Source organism: Erythranthe guttata, chromosome 10 (assembly GCF_056151865.1).
Source record: "Erythranthe guttata isolate IM_541 chromosome 10, IM_541, whole genome shotgun sequence".
Classification (NCBI taxonomy): Eukaryota; Viridiplantae; Streptophyta; class Magnoliopsida; order Lamiales; family Phrymaceae; genus Erythranthe; species Erythranthe guttata.
This window is the reverse complement of record NC_142542.1, coordinates 17,631,719-17,652,239: the sequence shown is the minus strand read 5'-3', so window position 1 is coordinate 17,652,239 and position 20,521 is coordinate 17,631,719. Positions and strand designations below refer to the sequence as shown.

Genomic DNA, 20,521 nt, shown 5'->3' with positions numbered 1-20,521 from the left:
AAGAAACATAGTTTCTTGCAAAAAGTACCCCTGTGAAATCTTGAACTGTAGAAAAAGTTCTTATGTTAAAAAATATGACTTGAATACCCATACGAGTTTTAGGCAAAGGCACTATTCCCCCTAGGTCGAGTTAGTGTGTTTCACTCGCGATTTATGTGACTGATGATTGGGATTTTTTCATTAATAATTTAACTTTTAAATGTAAATAGTTGAAATTATAGAGACCCAATTGTAATGTTTATAATTTCTTACAAAACCCAAACCACACACCATGGCAAACTAGGGGTGTAAATGAGACGAGCCGGCTCGTGAGCTTCCGAAGCTTGCTCGAAAAAAGCTCGTACTCGAGCTCGAAAAATCGAGCTCCACTACGAAAAACACAATTTTATGTGACGAAAATTATTGTCACGAAAGCTTAAAGTTTTGTCACAAAAACCTTTTGCGACAAAAGATTTCGTCACAGGCATTAGGTGACGAAATACTGTATCGTCGGGATAGCGTGTGACGAATATTCTACTCGTCACAACTATTGACGATTTCTTGACGAATAATTCGTCACATAAGAGTTATTGTTTTGTCACTACAATTGATTTTCGTCACAATAAGTGTCTCCCCAGCTTACTTGTTGTGACGGATTAGTTCGTCCCATGAACTAAAATTGTATCGTGACAATATTTTCGTCTCTAAAAGTCCACAAATATTGTCAAAATAAGCATTTTTTACTTATTTATTGTGACATATTATTCATCACATAAAATTCATTTGATTTATCAAAAATAATATATTTCTAATATAAATATTGTTGTTTTGACTGTTTAACTTACAATTTCGTCAAAATAATAAATTCAAAGAAACTTAAAATAATTATTGTCTCATATTCGAATTTACATCTCAACAACTGATAGATAATAATCCAGCTGCTATTAAACAAATGGTCTGAATTGCAAAGTTAAGTCTAAAAAATATCCAACGGTACACTAGATATGCCCATTGATCTAAATACAAAAATATCTCAACAAAAACCGACTTCACTTCACCAATAAACTGGAAGGATCGAACATATTATCAACAGCAACGTCATCCTTCAAAAGATTAAACATTCGTCCAAATTCAATCTGCATAAATACCACAAAAAAAAAAAAAAAACAGATGCTTAACAAGATTGGACCACAATTTAACTACATTGCCCAACTACATAGAAACTCAGATGCAGCTCATTCGAAAATGAAATTTATCATCAATTTCAAATTGGTTCCCAAAGCATAAGCGAAAAGAACTGTAACTTCAAATATACAAGCAGATGTATCTTCAAAACGTACTCGGAAACCAATCGTAAATTATTTTACCAGAGCAACGATAATGCATATAAAGATTTCGAATTTTGCATGATTCCAATAAAACACGCACTTAAATCAATCATATAACACACACTAAAATCAATCAGAGGATATAAATATAAAAAGGTAAAAATTTCCTTCAAACAACATAGACCAATAGAAGAATCACCTTGGACAAGAAATCCCATTTAATGAAAGAATCACCTCATAACATTCATCAAACATGTCAAGAACATATTAGGCAGGTTGCTGCTAATCTATGTATAACACTTGGAGTTTGAAATATTAAAAAAAATATTAATTTTACATCAACACATGGAAAATACTATAACGCTTTAAAGCTGAATTTTCTTACCAAAAAGATTTTGTTCTTGCAAAGTCGCCGTCGAGGCGGTATTCATGCATGACCCACTTGGTTTTCTCCCTACGTGGGGCCCTCCCTTTGTAGAAAACCAGTGTTTTTTTTCATTCCAAGAAGTGCACCACCATTAGTACTTGAACCACCACCACCACCACTAGTATTGCTGTAAACTTCTCTGTCTTTTCCGGTGGCTTTCCAGTAACTGGCGCCGGTGGATGTTAGTTCTCAGCCCAGTTGGATACATTCTGTCTCTCAAGCTGAAGAAATACCACTCCCTTTCTCCCATTTTCGCCACATCTACAAAACCATATTCATAAGTTACATTATGTCTATATATATATATATATATATATATATATATATATATATATATATATATATATATATATATATATATATATATCAAGAACAAGAACAAGAAACTCGAAAATGAAAGTGGTGAAGAAAACACATGCAATGCAAGCCCTAATAAATAAATTAAAAAAAAAATACCAGGAAGTTCCCAAGATTCGCATCTGTTAAGGTCAACCTCAGCAATGTGGACAGCACAGAAGGTGCCATTGAAGACTTTGGAAGCTATGTAGAAGGTGATAAGCTCCTCATAAGTAGGATGAAACCTGAAACCAGGTGGCAGCAATGCATTATAATCAATTTCGATTATTGCCGTTTTACTGATTATACTATTTGCGCTCGAGCTCAGTAAACCTAAGTAATGGCACAATGCATTATAATCAATTTCAAATTGCAGAAAAATATATAGTTGTACAATGCATAATTTTATCAATCAAACAAATATAGTAAATAAACTACATACCGAGTCCTGCTGTAATCGGTTGTTGCTTTTTTTCCATCTCCAAAGCTTCCAGATCCCCCTTTAGCTGCACAACTCTCAAAACCATTTGAACTTTATTTACTTTTATTAAAGCCTATTGAGGATAATAAATTATCACCAGAACTTCCTCTACTTCCAATGCATTATCTGTTTGATTTGTATTTAGGCTTAGATAAAAAGGCATTAATATTGTAGTATTAAAATTCTTAAAGCCATTAGAACAATAAATTAAGTTGGGGATTTTGTTGTCGGAACAATAAAAAGGGATTTAAGGTTATCGTAACCTTAAATTTTGAACTCTCGAGGCAACGACGTACTGCAAGCCACTTTGCAATAGGAACTTCATCGTGTGGACTCATATCTCTTGGAATTTCCCCTGTTTTCACAATATTCTTGTAATATGCATATGTTCTGTTTCTCCAATGTCTATAGCCATCTTTGAACATTTCATCGTCGCTACTTTGGACACGTTAACAGGTCCAATCCTCAATTTCAAACCATTGCTTAAAAGTTAAATAAAAAAAAATTGTTTTTTTGCACCATCAATATAAATCAAAATGCAGATTAATCACCCAACATGAAATTACAATTGAAAATAACAAACAAATAGCAGTCATCTGTGGAAGCACAATATGCCAATATGAAATTACATATGCCTTTATTTTCTCTTCAATTTCTTTCGGGTTCATTAGTAGACATGCATTGAAAAATGAAATCTGAAATTAAAGCACCATAATTATGATTTATATTTCCGATTAATTTCTAACATGTAATTTCAAAAAACTTAATCTAAAATTCAAACATCAAAAAACCCCTATATAAGAGTTTAAATATAAAATTAAATAAATCTCATTTAATTTTGAGGACAAAAGCCAATTTAAGCACTTTGAGCAAAAACCCTAATTTTACCAATGAGAGAGAGGGAGACGGGTGGAGAGGAGAAGAAATTAGTAACCTTCACTGCACAGATTGAAAGACGGGGTGGTGGTGGAGGCGACAACGAAGGTGGTGGTGGTGGTGGTGGTGGTGGCGGTGGCGGTCGGAACGAGAGCGAGAGAGAGACCAAATGCACACGAAGAACATAATGGCAAGGGAAAAAGACGTAACCAAATGCAAAGGAAATTTTGTGGTCAATTAAATAATATTTAATTAAGAGGAGTCGAAAATAGTTAGTTTTGTATTTAAGAGACAAAATACCTTTTTTATCACATAAAGAAGAAAAATGGCGTTCAAAATTAAAAAATGGGAGGGAATTTTTTTTAAATTGAAAAGAACTTTATCCAATCACGAAATTAATTTTGTCAGGAAAAATAATGAATGTGACGAAACTATTTTGTCATAAAACAACTGCAAATTGTCACAAAAAAATGTGCGGCAATTGCTAGAACTAGCCAGCCTTTCCTTTTGTGACGATTTTTTAATGTTGTCGCATAAAAATTTAATTTACGCGACGATTTCGTCATAAGATCTATTACTAATGTGACGAATTTAGAATTTGTCACAAAAGATCGTCACGAGCTCGAGCTTTTTGATAAGTCGAGCTCGAGCTTCATTTCAGGTGTTCGACAGCTCGTGAGCAGGCTCGTAAGCTTTACCTTTTCTCTATATTTTTTAATACATATTAATAATATATAATAATGGATATTAATAATAATAAATAAAAAAAGAATAATATTACATTTTTAATTGAAAAAATAAATTTGATGGATGGATTTTTGATTGTGCCGAGCTCGAGCTTGAGCTCGTTTCGTATACGAGCTCAAGCGCGAGCTCAAGCGCGAGCTCCTTAGAAACACAAAGAGCTTGAGCTCGAGCTAAAACTTATAAGCTCCTCGAGCTCGAGCTCACGAAATAAGGCGAGCTCGGCTCGAGCTCAGCTCGTTTACACTCCTATGACAAACAAACACTCCTCAACGCATTTCTCACTTCGTCTTACAGCCATCTTCTCCGGCGGCTTGTTTATCCGGCGCCGCCACCACCACCTCATCCGTTTCAATTTAGAATTTCCAATTGAAAGTTAATTGAACTTAATTATAATGAATCCCCAATCCTGAATCTAGGCTTTCAATTCACCATTGCTCAAAATCCATCATTGGAGATCGAAGATGACGGCCATGGTTTTCTGGCGAAGATGTTTGCACAAAATCACTGCGGGTGTTTTTGGGGGCCATGTCTTCGGAGTTTTTAACAAGAGTGGGTTGTAGATGAAGATGAAGAATGAATGTTAATTAAAAAAGTTTGTAGGGGGGTTCTAGTCATATTTTTTAATACAGGGACTTTTTCTACAGTTCAAAATTTCATAGGGATACTTTTTGCAAAAAAACTTTGTAAGAAACAGATACGGAGAGTTGTTGGTAATCAACTAATCATGTTCCGCCAGTTTAGGCGATAGTTTGAACTTTGAGAGGTCATGAGTCATGACTCATGACATATTTTTTCCGGGTCCTCTAATTCAATCACCTCTGAATATTTTGGGTGTCTAAACCAAAAGTATCTAACTTCTAAATAAATGGACAACTATTTCTTGGGGCCAAAATGTCAATAAAGGAAGAAAGAAAAAAATTCAAGGAATTCTTCCATGTTTCATTGAACATAAAAGTCCAAACTCACTCCCATTTACGAGTGTAAACGAGTCGAGCTCGAGTCAAATTTGGTGAGCTCGAGCTCAAGCTCATCAAGCTTTCATTTAATGAGCTCGAACTCGGGCTCAAGCTCAAGTCGAGCCTGTCGAGCTCGCTCAGCTCATTTATATATATATATATATATATATATATATATATAAAGCTTGCGAGCCGGTTCATGAGCTTGAGTCCGTCAGAAGGCTCGTGAGCTCGAGTTTTTTTCATGCTGCTCATGAGCCGCTCAGCTCATTTACACCCCTACGGTCTACTCCCATCTATTCACCATCCGAATGTGTTATGAGTATGAGTATTTATTAAGGGGCAAAGTTAGGAAATATAATAGAAATAGGAATTTGATGATAAAATTGAATTTTCAGACTGAACATCTTACTTTGAGACTGAACATCTTAATTTGACTTATAAAATAGAAATATAATTAAAACTAAATTTGATGTAGTAGTACGAAACTTCGTTAAGAGGATAATTTGTTGGTCAAATGAATCCATCCTTGCAATCATTAGTCCATACCTGCCAAACTCATTATAAATTGGGTAAATAGTACTTAATCCCCATCTGATTACAAGCTTTTTACTAATGATTTTTTTTGCCCCTAATACCAGCACATAACTCCGTTGTGGTTGATGGGAATATTTTTCGTTAGTTTTTCCATCAAATTTAATCGTATGTGTCAACAGGCCAAAGTATTTTTTTTGTAAATGATCCCTTGTGCTTTCCTTTTCTCTTTTATTTTTGCAAATAATTCCCTTGAAGTTTGATACAAACAGTTAAATTTGACGAAAAAACTAACGAAAGCTACCCATAAACCACAAGGGATTATGTACCGATATTACGAGGGCAAATGAATCATCTGCAAAAGCTTATAACAACATGGTAAATAAGTACTATTTACCCTTATAAATTTGAACCTAGCAATTAAGATTATATATCTTTTCCATGATCACTCATCAATTATAATTCATTTTTGATAAAAAATATAATTTTGACTTTGCATCGTACACAAATAGTCAACACTTAATATTCTATTACAACATTTAAATGAAGAATTCTCTCCACATAATAATACAAAACAAATTGTGATAATATTAATAAATAAATAAGCTAATTTATTTTATTGCTCAGCCAGAATATTTTGACACCTTAATTACAAGATGTGGTAATCATTATCGAACATGGTTGCCACCCCATAGTTTGACACTTTAAAAACTCCTTATTTTTTTCAACTACTTTATTCTCTCATCCAATAAATATATTTACCATAATAAATATTTGCTAACTACTTATCAAAAATAAAAATTTAAAACAAAAAAATTCCATGAACAAAAATATTCAATGCACTTAATACTCCTCCTCCTCCTCCTCCTCATATCAGCCGCCGATGCCGCCCCGAAGCTGCCTCCGCCGCAGCCGCAGAACTACGTGCAGCAGTTCCTGGGCGTGCAGAACACGGCGCGGGCGGCGCTGAAGCTGCCGCCGCTGGTGTGGGACCAGCGAGTGGCCGCCTACGCGGCCGCGTACGCCGGGCAACGGCGGGGCGACTGCGCGCTGCAGCACTCGAACGGGCCGTACGGGGAGAACATATTCTGGGGGAGCGGCGGCGGGTGGACGCCGGCGCAGGCGGCGGCGGCGTGGGTGTCGGAGCGGCGGGGGTACAACTACTGGTCGAACACGTGCGCGTACAGGCAGGAGTGCGGGCACTACACGCAGATTGTGTGGAGAGGTACGAGGAGGATTGGGTGCTCGAGAGTTGTCTGTAATGGCGGTAGAGGTGTTTTCATGATTTGTAACTATGATCCACCTGGAAATTTCATTGGAGAGAGGCCTTATTAATATTTATTTTTATTACATATATATATACACATATATATAATATGAAAATATTATATTGTTTTTATGGTATGGAGCTTTGGTTTTTTTTTTTTTTTGGAATGAAATTTTTAATCCATATATGTATAAATAAAAGTTGAACTATGAGTATTTATTATATGTATTATGCCAATTTAAGTACTCAGTATTCTTTTTCAGCTCTTTGATTAATAATACTTTCATATTAAATTTTTAATCCATTTTTATTTCTTGAATCGTGGCATATTAAACAATATATACATCATTTTATATAGTTGTCTGAATGCTAGTGATGAATCGAGATGGTTTCATTCGCAATACACAAGATAATTCGATTTTTTTTCTAGATTTGTGGTTATGGATGAAACCGCGAAAGTTGGAACAAGATTTTCAAGTTTCATTGGTTTCGCTCCGCAAAGTTCCAATTTTGGAACGGTGATTTTCAATTTTTCCATTTTTGTTTTGGATTGGAATAAAAAGTATATATAAAATTAACGGCATTTTTTGAGTTTTGATGTGATCGTAATTCAAAAAAATACAAGTGAGTCTGTATCAATTGACCCAGGTTCGAATCCCCTTTGCCGACGGTCGCTAGTCAAACTTGTCACATATGGTTAACTTAGTGTGGTTTGCGTCTCTTGTATGGTTTTACAAGCTATTATATGTCTTCCACAAAATTAAAGCCTATATATTTTTCCCCTTCGATATTCATCATTAACAAAAAGCTTTATTCTCTCTTTACCCGATTCGTTTCATTCATAAAAATTTAGAAGTTATGTGATTTCCAAAATTTTAGAAACTTTTCGAATCGAATAATCTTATGAAGTTGGGCGCTTAATCTTATAGTTAGGCGCTTAATAGTTCAGTCGACTAATTAGAGCACCGACGTGACGCGCCGTTGTTGACAGCTGAAGGCAGAAAACCAATGATAAGACAAAACTTTGTCAACTAACTGGAAATTGGAGTTCCGGGGGCTCGTCGTCGTACTGCCGCCATGTTCGGTGTTACCGATGGTGGCAAAACCCGAAAATCCTAAACTCTTAAAAAGAAGGGTAAGAGGCATAATATAATAAAGTAATTTGAGTTCATTTAAAATGAGAAGTTGAAAGTAATTCATACTGAACTATATGTGTGTGTACTGGATACAAGTTTTTTTTTTGTGAAAAAGACTGTGTGTGTGTGTACAATTGATCGTCACGGAACTCGAACTATAAACACAATGAACGATAGAACAACTTTATTGATCAAAGAACAAATGTAGATTTCCATAGAATTCGAATACAACATAACTATGAAGATGATCACTCCTCTCAGGTAGTTTTCTCTCTCTAACTTTTCTAGAGGTTTTAGCACCCGGCACCCTTGTGTAATGTCTAATGGCTAAGAAAGCTCATTTGTTAAAAAATTAGCACATACTCCCCTAAGTTACATAGTCAACGACATTAAGGCTCCTACCAACTGGTCGTGTGATACATTTGCCAAATATGCGATTGGGGTTCAATTTTTTGACGTGAAATGACTTAAATACCCTTTATATTATAAAATTTAAAAATAAGCCCCAAATAAAGTTTTCAATATTTTCAGTTTAGTCCCTTGAAGTTTCAAAAAAGCCCTCTTCTTTCTTAAGTCAGGGACTAATTTGCAATTTTTCAAAAATATACTTAACATAGCTGACCGCCACTCTCCTTCCGACGAACACTCTCTCCGGCCTCACCTCCCTCCATATACTCAGCCTCCGCTTCGCCCCACCACTCTAAAATTTTCTCCGATGAAATTCGGTTCGGTTTGGAGCTAAGATTTAAGCTCATTATTCATCTGCAAAACCCATCAACAACCCGTGAAAATCCAAGAAAATATCTACCCGCATCGAAAACAGAGCTTTTCAGAGAAAAAAAAATCCACGAAAAGAACTATTTTTGGCCTTTTTTTTGCGTCTTCTCCGGCATCACCCGATAGTAGCCCATCATTATGCAAGGTACCTATGCCTCCGGATCCAAACCTCCCCGTTGTTTTTCTGCTTTTTATCATCTTCTTAGATATGATGGCGGCGATTAGGGCTTTGGCGGTGGTGGTAATTAGAGCTTTGGCTGGAGTTTAGTAATTTTGTTAGGCTTGCTAAGATTCTAGAATTTGCAAAAGAAGAATCGGCTGGTGTGGAACTGGCAAGGAGAAGTTGGCGGTGGAGGGGACAAGAAGAGTGGAGGAGGCAGGTGGTGCAAGGAAGGGGTGGCGGCGGTGTGAAGATGTGATTGCCGGAGGTGGTGTTGTGAGTTTGGTGGTGGCGGTGGTTTCCATGGTGAAGAAGAATTTTGGAAAAACGCAATTTTCTCTCTTTTCTTTTCTTTTTTTTTTCCATTAAAAAAAGTGTTTTTTTACTTTATTTAAGAAATTTTAAAAATTGCAATTTGATCCAAAGTTTGGGATTAATTATATTTAAATCCAATTCAATTTTATGTTTGGGAAAATTACAATTCAGTCCCATAATTTAAGTTTCAGAAGTTTAGTAAAATTTCAATTTGGCCTCTATTATATATCAATTCTAGTTTTATGTTATTAATTGAAGGGTAGTATAGTCTTTCTTCCATTAGGGGCAGTGAACTAAATAAAATGCAACAACAGGGGTTTAATTGCTAATTGTTTTAATATTGAGGCTTTTTTTAACCATTACAGCTTACACATGAGTGTGTGCAAATAACTCAGGCAATGTAGTGTTTTGATTTTGTTTTCATTGATTCCGCAAAACAAAATTATATTTAGGCTGCGGCTATATGCAAGACTAATTCCACTTGTGCAAGACCAAATTAAATTTTTCAATGTATAAATACTATAATACCCTTACTTGTTAAAAAATTGAAAATTCCAAATGTGCGATACCAAAAACTCAAAAACAAAAAAAGAACCTATCACAAAACCACAAGACCAACTCTCATCTTCTCCATCAAAACCTTTCTCCTTCCTCATCTATAAACCCACAAAACCTAAACATTCAAAATCGTCAAAATTCAACAAATCTTACAAAGATGGCAAGTATGGAGTTATAAGACATCAAAATAGAAGAATCTTATGGTGGAAAAATCCAAGAAAATATGCATTTATGTGTTTTTTTAGCTAGAATATCGTTTTTCCAAAAAAAAAATCTCGCGTAGACGCAGTCGACATGTACATGTCGAATTTTATAGGCAAAAATTGACATTGAGATGTCGATTTTTTTAGTACAAAATCGACACCTTAGTGTCGAAATTTAACTGCTACCAAAATAGTCCAAATATACTAAATTTCGACATTAAGGTGTCGAATTTATGGACATATATTCGACACCTTAATGTCGAAATTTAGTTCTTTCATATTTATGTTAAAAAAAATCCCGCGCAGACACGGTCGACATGTACATGTCGAATTTTATAGGTAAAATCGACATTGAGATGTCGATTTTGGAGTACAAAATCGACACCTTAGTGTCGAAATTTAACTTTTAGCAAATTAGTCCAAATATACTAAATTTCGACATTAAGGTGTCGAATTTATGGACATATATTCGACACCTTAATGTCGAAATTTAGTTGTTTCATATTTTTTTATTATTTGTTATTTGGTCTTGCATGAGCAAACAAAAGCTAATTTAATTTATGGGTATACTTGTCATTCCATCTTAATAAAATGGAATCTTTTGGAATCTTTCTTTAATTTGGTCTTGCACAAGTGGAATTAGTATTGCATATAGCCGCAACCTTATATTTATTACACTTTTCAAATAATTTTCTCAAAACAATCTCAAAAGTTTATCTCTCCTTCAAACATGATGTGACCGCTACAGTAAAATGATTTGACTGCTACGGAAAAAAATGTCTTCACTAAAAAACAAATAAATATCACTTCATCTTTTAATTTTTTTCTTCTAAAATACTTTTTTCTAACACTTTTAAACATGATATGACTGCTACAGTGTATTTTGTTTCCTTCCAAATACAAACAACCAATACTTTCATTCTCAAATTCTTCCTCCAAAATATATTTCCTCAAAATGAAATCAAAATAGGTTCCATAACGCTTTCAAACATTGCCTGAGGATATATGAGCACATATGAGCCTTATATACTCACCATAATCATTTATGCACTAAATAAAAAAATTCATTTTATTGAAATTGCTAAGAGAACTTAGAAATTTTGCTTCAACACTATTTTGAGATTTGTTTTTGAACGTATCAATAACAACATATACTATTTTTAGATATTATTTTAAGAGATTAAGAATATTTCTAGATTAATAAGGAATTTGTAAAAGAGAAATGTATTATTAACGGATTGTTGTTGTCTATTAAAACAATCTGCAAAATACTTATTTGTTTGCCGAAAATACGGAAACATGGTCACACGCGAGGAAAGTCGATTGAGGCTAGCTAAAATAATTTCTCAAGACAAAATGTTTGGGCTGCGAAGGTACAACAATCATATATACATATATTTGAGTACCGCACAAGGATTGAAACCCACACCGAACTTGAAAAATTAACCGACATAACTTCGACATAAAATAAGAATGAAGAATGCGTTAACGTCTAATTAATACATATGTAAAATTTTGCTAGATTCTATTCGTACTTATAGACTATTGGTGTTGGTTCGTGAAGAAACACGAAACTTAGAGAGAGAAAAAAACATCTACTACATCCGAACACGTATGTTCGGTGAAATAGAATCATTTCTTTTGAACTACTTCAAACAAATAACTAAAAATTTATTTCAAGATAAAAGTAACTCCAAATTAAAACACGTCTCCAAATAATAATGAAAAAAAATTATAACTTACTGTTAAGAACAAATTATTCATTTAAAAAATAAAAAGTAAAATTTGATTTAACAAATTAATTTCGATTTATTAATGCTGCCAAATCAAATAAAATTATTGGGTCCAAATTTTGTTGTGGGAAAGGTTAGTTGGAGAAGGTTGGTTAGAATTTGGGGGTTGAGGATTGAAAGTTGGTTCACACGTGTGGTTTGTTTGGGAGAGCAAAATTTGATGGTGTGTATATTCTTCTTATGTGGGATACAGTTTCTTGCTACATGACAAATTTATCTTAAATTTATTATGTTAGTCCTCGTTTGGTTGTCAAGATAAGATTAGCCAAAACTAAATAATTTAATGCAATCCAGTTATTTTATTGGACTTTGAAAGATCTGAGAAACAAAGTAAATCACGATAGCATAATATTTATGAGTCGACCACACAGGCCTAGAAGACAAAGTAAATCACGATAGCATAATATTTACAAGTCGATCAGCCATGTTAATTGAGATACCAAACATCAAACAAAGTATAATTATTTATTCAACAATAACTAATCTCCCCAACCAAACAAGACCTTATAAAACAACAGGATAAATTATATTTTTTAATAAATTGAACAGCAACATTAATTTGAAAGGGAAGTAGGTAACACAAAGTCACGAGGTCGGAGCTTCCTAGTAAGTGGCACTATTTCACCCACACACATTGATCACAATCTAAATAAATACCCAACAATTTTTAAACACAATTTCTCTACACCATCACTTATTTATTTCCTCAAATACTTGTTGATTTCTTGATTTATTTTGAATACACATAATCAAGAGAATGGGTATTCGCTTACACATTGGTGTACTAGCATTCCCTTTCGGCACACACGCCGCCCCATTACTCGCCCTGGTGGAGAGGCTGGCCGCAGCCTCTCCATCAGGTACTCAATTTTCTTTCTTCAATAGCGCGATTTCCAATAGCACGATTTTTCCAGAGCGTGAATCGGACGCTAATAAGAGCATAAAGGCGTACGATGTGTTCGATGGGACCCCCAAGGGCGAGGTTTTCCGTGGGACCCACTTCGAGGCCGTGGGATTGTTCATCAAAGCCTCACCCGGTAATTTCGAAAACGCCATTGAAGTGGCGGAAGTCGACACTGGTCTGAAAATCAGCTGCTTGATAACCGATGCGTTTTTGTGGTTTGCATGCGATTTGGCTGAGAAAAGAGGAGTGCCATGGGTACCCTTTTGGACTGCTGCTTCTTGTTCCCTCTCTGCCCATGTTTACACTGATGAAATCTTGAAAGCAGTTGAAGGGTTAAAAGGTAATTTGGCTTTGCTAATTATATTATAGTGTTGATAATTAATATTTCTTCATCAAAAAAAAATTATTCTGCTCCAAAGAGTTGTGATATTATTTATACGATGTTAAGCCTCTTTACAAGGCATTTAAAAAAACAAAATTCCACTAATTAATAATTATTGATGTAATCTGGAAAAATGCACATCACCCCTATAATTTTTCTATTTTTGCACTTTCCCCCCTAAAAATATAAAAAAAGGATACTCCACCCTCGAAATATTATTTTGGTAGCACTTTGCCCCAAAAACCAATATTGTAAAACAAAAATAACATTTTAAAAGAGCAGCGTGCAAAAAAGTAGTGTTATTAAGGGGCTGCAAAAAAAAATACTCAATTCCGATAAAAATAATCCATTATAATTTTAGTATGGGGCAATGTGCAGCAAGAATAAAATTTTGAAGGGACATTCACTTATAAAAAAATTGATGGGTAGTTAAAGTGCGAAAACTAAAAATTTACAGGGGGTGATATGCAATTTGCCCATATAATCTTTTTAATTACTTGTACTATATTTTCTAGTGCTTTATACTCTTTATTTTATTTTTTATTTTTTATAACTATATTTTTGTTAATAAAAAAATTCATTGCAGAAAAAGCAGATCAAGAACAAACGTTGACATTTATCCCAGGATTGTCAAAGGTACACTTCACCGATCTCCCGCCAGAAATTTTCCTGGACCAAAATCCAACGCCACTTGCAATAACAATCAACAACATGGTCCAAAATCTCCCGAAATCAACAGCCGTTGTCTTAAATTCCTTCGATGAAATCGACCCCTTGATCACAAAAGACCTGAAATCCAAATTCCAACATTTTCTCAACGTGGGCCCCTCGCTTCTCTCGACCCCCACCGCCTCACCGAGCCCCGATAATGACAAAACAGGATGCCTTTCATGGCTGGAAACACAAACCAGGCCCAAATCAGTCGTCTACATCAGCTTCGGTACGGTGATTACACCGCCTGAAAACGAACTGGCGGCACTGGCGGAAGCCCTGGAAGCCTGTAAATTCCCATTTCTTTGGTCTTTAACTAACCAGGCGAAGAAATTACTACCCGATGGATTTATCGAGCGAACGGGCAAATATGGGAAGATGGTCTCGTGGGCCCCACAGGCGCGGGTTCTCGAGCATGGTAGTGTGGGGGTGTTTGTGACGCACTGCGGGTGGAATTCGGTCCTGGAAAGTGTTTCCAGGGGGGTGCCGTTGATCTGCAGGCCGTTTTTCGGGGACCAGAAGGTAAATAGCAGAATGGTGGAGGACACCTGGAAAATTGGAGTGAGAGTTGAAGGAGGGGTGTTCGGTAAAACTTCGACAGTTGAGGCGCTGCATTGTGTGATGACGGGCGAGGAGGGAAAGGCGATTAGGGAGAATGTTTGTCGGTTGAAGGAGAAAGCTGCGGGTGCAGTTGGATTGGAGGGGAGTTCGTCGAAGAATTTTAAGAAATTGTTGGAAATAATTAGTGTCCAGAAATAAAAGAAAAATACAGTTAATCCCTGGAGAATAAACTATGTAGTTGGTTGATGATGGCTTTAGCTTCATGCTCTGTTCCTACTATGGTAGATTCATGAACTAGATTTCTGTGTGTTAAAAACATCTGCATAAAATGAAATAGGATCGAATAATCTTTCAGTTCCCATTTTCGGACACATAAACCAATCTATTTGATTATGTATCCAAGAAATAAAACGATACAGGTCTCGTTTGACCGGTTGAACCGGAATATCGGAACCCTGAGTGTAAGTCGGGCTTTTTAGTCCAAAATTGTGAGTTTATTTTTAAATTAAACAAACTAAATGACTAAAACGACGTCTTTTTACTGCCCATTTGAAAAGAAAAAAAAAAATTAATTCAAAATAAAAAAACTTTTAAATTGGAAGATATATTATTATAGATTATAATTTCTATAATATTTAAAATTATTCAGTGTGATATGCGTGTGCTGGTATATTGTGTGTGTAAAATAAAAGTAAGTTTGATTTATGTTTCAATCGGAAATGAGTAATGGGATAATGTGTGAAAGAAAATATGTTCTATTTACTATTAAAACAAAATATAAATAATTATATTATAAATTAAAATGAAAAAATCGGTTAAACCGGTTGAACTGGTCCAAACATGACCCAGTAGCATGCCCGAGTCAATATTCGGTCCGATTTTTAAAACATTGAAACAATCACATAACACAAAACCAATGACTCCAAATAGAAAAGAATATTAGACTACAATAATATTATAGATCAATGATGTCGATTGTGCACGAACTTGTTTCTGGATCTTGCTGATTTTATCGTAGAGGACACTGATTTGGGAAGCCAGTTGGAATCTACGGCAGTGACATCACGCATGTAAGCCTTCGACGTCATCACCAGTTCGTTGTAGATAACCCATTCGGGCTGACGCTTACTCGAGAACAGAGTGCTGCTCGGATGTATATAAACACTCTGGTTGTCAGCCACTCTTCTGTACCCTCTTCCGAGTCGATCCTTCCGCGATGCGTTGGCAAAGAAACCAGCGGCTATAGCTCTCTGGACTTTCGTAACATTCTTACCACAACTTACAACATTCAAATTTTGTCTCTCCATAATCGAAACAAGCTGTTTCCTCACGTCGTGCGCCCTCCTCATCGACTGAGACTGAACAAAGTTGTCGTAGCACCACTGGCCGGAGAAACAGTTTCCCGCCTTTTTCCAAGCCTCGTAGACAAAGAGCTGCGTCAGGTGGTCCCCACTAGGTTGTACGAACTTTGCCCTTTTCTTGTCCGCCTCTTCTTGTTTATCCCTCGGCCGGTAGAAGATGTTGCCTGCCTGAATCATCGCGGTAACGGTAAGAATCTCGTCACTACAACCTAGATCCACGCTTGTGAGAAGCATCTTCGACAACGGAGGATCGAGCGGGAATTCGGCAATTTTCCGACCCAAATTTGTGATGACCCCATTTTCGTCGAGAGCTCCTAATTTGTGCAGCTCTTCGACTGCGGAAGCTAGTGCCTGTCGAGAAGGCGGGTCCATGAAATCAAACGAGAATAGATCTTCAATACCCATCGATTTCAAATTAAGAACCGTCGTGCTAAGATTGATCCTGAGAATCTCGGGGGTCGTGGTGGGGGCCATTTCGTTGAGGAAAGTGCTCTCCGTGTAGAGACGGTAGCACTTTCCAGGCCCTGTGCGACCAGCTCGATCTTGCCTCTGCTTAGCAGAAGCCTGCGATATACGAGCCGCCACCAGAGAATCAAGAACCTTGTTAGGGTTGTACACATTTTGCTTCGCATAACCCGAATCGACGACGTAGAATATGCCATCGATTGTCAAAGAAGCTTCCGCAATATTCGTGGCGAAAACCACTTTCCTTTTTCCGGGACATGTCGGTTCGAAAATCCTCGATTGGATTTCGATAGGCAGAGTACTATAAACCGGTAGAATTATCAGCTCTCGGCCACAATTGTTTCTATTTTTCCCTCGTAAAATTTTCTCCATCCTCTCGTGGAGAGAATTGCAGGCGGAATCGATCTCTTCTTGACCGGTCAAGAACACGAGTATGTCACCACCTTCCGGCTCGGACGTGTGAATCTGCAGTACAACGTCGATTGACATATTGACAAATCCACGTCTTTCCGGCTGCTCAATGTAGATTACTTCGACGGGGAATATTTTTCCGGGAATTCGGAATACGCTGCAATTGAAGAAATACTCGGAAAATTTCTCTGCATCCAAAGTTGCGGAAGTCACGATCAGACGAAGATCCGGTCTGCGTTTGAGAAGGGGCTTGAGCAATCCGAAGAGGATATCGGTGCTGAGTGTTCTCTCGTGAGCTTCGTCGAGAATTATTACAGAGTACTTAGATAAATCTTCGTCGGTGACAATTTCTCTCAGAAGCATTCCATCAGTCATGTACTTGATAATGGTTTTCGGAGAAGTTCGATCTTCGAACCGGATCGTGTAGCCGACTTGTTGTCCTAACGGGGAGCCGAATTCTTCGGCGACTCTTTTGGCGACGGAGATTGCCGCCACCCTGCGAGGCTGAGTGCATCCTATTCTTTTGCCGTCGGTGGTGTACTTTCCGGTGTCGGCGAGGTACTGAGTTAACTGGGTGGTTTTGCCGGAACCGGTTTCGCCGATAACGACCAGGACCTGGTTGTCGTGGACGGCTTGAACGAGTTCGTTCTTCAGCTTGTAGATAGGGAAGCTTCGTCTGATTTCTTCGTGCTGTGGTGAAAGTGAAACCTTTGGCTTTGGTTTCTTCACCTCCGGCGGCGCGGTGGTTCACTACAACATATATGGCTTTAGGCGACGCAAAAAAACCGTCGAGAAAGAGTGAAAAAGCGTCGGTTATCAAGCAGCTGATTTTCAGGCAAGGGCACCCATGGTGATTCCTCTTTTCTCAGCCAATTCACAGGCAACCCACAGAAATGCATCAGTTATCAAGCAGCTGATTTTCAGGCCGGGTGTCGTCTTCCGCTTCTTCAATGGCATTTTCGAAATTACCAGGCGAGGCTTCGAGTAACCGTCCCCGCCTCAATGTGGGACCCGCCGAAAGCATGCCCTTTAGGGGTCCCGTCCCACACGTCGTACGCAAGAAAGAAAATCGAGTGCCGAAAGGGAATGTTAGGACACCGATGTGCGATTGAGAAACCATTGCATGGTTTATTATTACATGCAAACAAGTGATCAAAAAGTAAATTACACATAAATATTTTTTTAATTTTATTTTATAATAGAGGTGACAAAAGAAAAAAGAAATTCTGAATTCCAAAAATCCTAATCCAAAACGTTCAGATTTTGTTACAAATATTTTTCGTTCCAATTTTCGAAATTGCAATGTCCGATTTTTCTGGAACATAATTTGAATGAATATTAGATGAAATAAATAAACAAAGTATGCAACATCAATCTACTATATCATAAATCACACACTTCCATATATTTCCCTTATTCAAAAACATAATTCACACCTCAACCTTCTCAGAATAATTGCTACAAAAAAACAAAAATAAAAAACTTGTCTAACCTATTAAATAATTACTTGTCTAATAAATTATTTTGATCAACTTGCTCTTCTTGATTTTGTTGTAAGAACTGAAATCCACTTCGGATCGACCGCGCTAACTTCGCGCATATAAACCTTTGTCGTCATTACCAATTCATTATACACAACCCATTCAGGCATAGTCGCCTGCCTCGTAAACAAACTGCTGCTCGGATGCAAATAAACACTCCGATTATCGACCAACCTCACGTACCCTCTTCCAAGCGTATCCTTCTTCGCCGCATGCAAACAGAACCCAACCGCCACAGCTTTTCGAACCCTCGTAAAATCCTTGCCGCAGCTCACAACACCCAATCCAAGCCTCTCCATAATCGAAGCAAGCTGTTTTCTCGCATCGTGCGCGGTCCTCAAAGACTGCGACTGCACAAAGTTGTCGTAGCACCATTGCCCCGAAAATTTTCCCGCCTTTTTCCACAACTCGTAAACCGTGAGGAGTGTCAGGTGGTCCCCACTAGGGTGGATGAACTTTTCCTTTTTCTTGTCGGCTTCGTCCTGTCTGTCCCTCGGTCGGTAGAAGATATTTCCTGTCTGGATCATTGCTGTGATCGTCAGAATCTCGTCGCTACAACCGAGATCTACGCTGGCGATAAGCATCTTCGACATCGGTGGGTCGAGCGGAAATTCGGCCATTTTTTTACCCAAATTTGTGACGACCCCGTTTTTATCGAGCGCTCCTAATTTGCGCAGTTGTTCGATGGCGGAGGTTAGTGCCTCTGGCGGAGGCGGGTCCATGAAATCGAAAGATGGCGCAACTAGGTCCTTTATGCCCATTGATTTCAAGTTAAGAGCGGTCGTGCAAAGATTGATCCTTTGTATCTCGGGGGTCGCGGCCCCCATTTCGTTGAGGAAAGTGCTCTCTGTGTAGAGACGGAAGCACTTTCCTGGCCCTGTGCGACCAGCTCGACCTTTCCTCTGCTGTGCTGACGCCTGCGATATACGAGCTGTCGCCAAAGAATCGATGCCTCGTTTGTAATTGTATACGTTTTGCTTAGCGAGCCCGCAATCTATGACGTAGAATATACCGTCGATCGTCAGAGAAGCTTCCGCGATATTTGTGGCGAATACGACTTTCCTCTTTCCCGGAGGCGCAGGTTCGAATATCCTCGATTGGATTTCATTAGGTAGAGCGCTGTAAACCGGTAAAATTATCAGCTCTCGAATATATATATTTTCTTCATGTAATTCGCGTAAAATTTCCTCCATCCTCTCGTGGAGAGATTGGCACGCGTAATCGATATCTTCTTGACCGGTCAAGAACACGAGTATGTCGCCACCTTCCGGTTCGGTCGCATGAATCTGCAATACCATATCCAACGACAAATCGACGTACTCGCGATCATCCGGTGGATCTACGTAGATTGTTTTGACGGGGAATATTCTCCCGGGAATCCGGAATATTCTGCAGTTGGAGAAATATCCGGAAAATTTCTCCGCATCCAAAGTTGCGGAAGTTACAACCAGGCGGAGATCGGGCCTCCGTTCGAGGAGCTCCTTCAGTAGTACGAAGAGTACGTCCGTGTGAATAGTTCTCTCGTGTGCTTCGTCGAGAATTATTACCGAGTAATTCGACAATTCTTTGTCGGTGAAAATTTCTCTTAGAAGCATTCCATCAGTCATGTACTTGATAATGGTGTTCGGAGAAGTTCGATCTTCGAAACGGATCGTGTAGCCGACTTCTCGTCCTAACGGAGAGCCGAATTCTTCGGCGACTCTTTTAGCGACGGAGATTGCCGCCACCCTACGAGGCTGAGTGCAACCTATTTTTTTGCCGTCGGTGGTGTATATTCCGGTGTCGGCTAGGTACTGAGTTAACTGGGTGGTTTTGCCGGAACCGGTTTCTCCGATGACGACCAGGACCTGGTTGTCGTGGACGGCCTGAACGAGTTCGTTCTTCAGCTTGTAGATAGGGAAGCTTCGTCTGATTTCTACGTGGCGTGGTCTTCTTCTTGGTGGAATTACCTTTGATTTTTGTCTGAATTTCTTCAACTCCGGCGCGGTGGTTCTTGATAAATCAAGACCTTTGAGTTTTTCAGCGAGAGCGCTAATTTCCTCTGTTTTTACAGGCTTTGGATTAACCCTTATCCTCCACTCTTTTGCTGCGGCGGATTGAAGCGGCGCCGCCGCACGATTCGAAGGCCTATCCGATTTCTTTATTATCTCCTTTTTCTTCTGGAAACTTCTCTCCTGCGGCGGCGGGGAATCATCTTCGCCGCCTCTCATATTTTATGAATTACACAAATTAAAGAAAACGCTAAAAGACGTGTATGTATATGTATGTATCGAGAGAATTAAACAACAGTAAAATAAAATAAATATATTCTT

The 20,521-nt window shown here is 37.8% G+C and overlaps 5 protein-coding genes across 5 annotated transcripts; 2 read left to right on the top strand and 3 right to left on the bottom strand.

Annotated features, from left to right (window-relative positions):
* Positions 1-1,688: 1,688 nt before the first annotated feature.
* Positions 1,689-3,122, bottom strand: LOC105956469 (protein CUP-SHAPED COTYLEDON 3). Its single transcript, XM_088824769.1, is given in 6 exon segments — positions 1,689-1,802; positions 1,804-1,915; positions 1,917-1,995; positions 2,191-2,403; positions 2,513-2,576; positions 2,815-3,122. Coding segments are annotated over 6 exon segments (744 nt in total). The 5' UTR covers positions 2,977-3,122.
* A 3,288-nt stretch (positions 3,123-6,410) lies between these two features.
* LOC105952249 (pathogenesis-related protein PR-1) lies at positions 6,411-7,246 on the top strand. The gene has a single exon (XM_012975783.2). It carries the CDS (start codon positions 6,502-6,504, stop codon positions 6,997-6,999), a length of 498 nt encoding a protein of 165 aa, XP_012831237.2. The 5' UTR covers positions 6,411-6,501; the 3' UTR covers positions 7,000-7,246.
* A 5,209-nt stretch (positions 7,247-12,455) lies between these two features.
* On the top strand, positions 12,456-14,808 carry LOC105952305 (flavonol 3-O-glucosyltransferase F3GT2). The gene is made up of 2 exons (XM_012975840.2): positions 12,456-13,117; positions 13,746-14,808. Exons 1-2 carry the CDS (start codon positions 12,631-12,633, stop codon positions 14,627-14,629), a joined length of 1,371 nt encoding a protein of 456 aa, XP_012831294.2. The 5' UTR covers positions 12,456-12,630; the 3' UTR covers positions 14,630-14,808.
* A 535-nt stretch (positions 14,809-15,343) lies between these two features.
* LOC105952250 (putative pre-mRNA-splicing factor ATP-dependent RNA helicase DEAH5) lies at positions 15,344-17,058 on the bottom strand. The gene has a single exon (XM_012975784.2). The coding sequence runs from the start codon at positions 17,041-17,043 to the stop codon at positions 15,394-15,396; it is 1,650 nt and encodes a 549-aa protein (XP_012831238.2). The 5' UTR covers positions 17,044-17,058; the 3' UTR covers positions 15,344-15,393.
* Positions 17,059-18,031: 973 nt separating this feature from the next.
* LOC105952251 (putative pre-mRNA-splicing factor ATP-dependent RNA helicase DEAH5) lies at positions 18,032-20,521 on the bottom strand. The gene has a single exon (XM_012975785.2). The coding sequence runs from the start codon at positions 20,417-20,419 to the stop codon at positions 18,197-18,199; it is 2,223 nt and encodes a 740-aa protein (XP_012831239.2). The 5' UTR covers positions 20,420-20,521; the 3' UTR covers positions 18,032-18,196.

Bases quoted from the DNA above. Each gene is read 5' to 3' on its own strand.
- LOC105952250 (XM_012975784.2), bottom strand. From the start codon at position 17,043: ATGACTGATGGAATGCTTCTGAGAGAAATTGTCACCGACGAAGATTTA.
- LOC105952305 (XM_012975840.2), top strand. From the start codon at position 12,631: ATGGGTATTCGCTTACACATTGGTGTACTAGCATTCCCTTTCGGCACA. The intron at 13,118-13,745 runs GTAATTTGGCTT...AATTCATTGCAG, and splicing joins AGCAGTTGAAGGGTTAAAAG to AAAAAGCAGATCAAGAACAA.
- LOC105952251 (XM_012975785.2), bottom strand. From the start codon at position 20,419: ATGAGAGGCGGCGAAGATGATTCCCCGCCGCCGCAGGAGAGAAGTTTC.
- LOC105952249 (XM_012975783.2), top strand. From the start codon at position 6,502: ATGCACTTAATACTCCTCCTCCTCCTCCTCCTCATATCAGCCGCCGAT.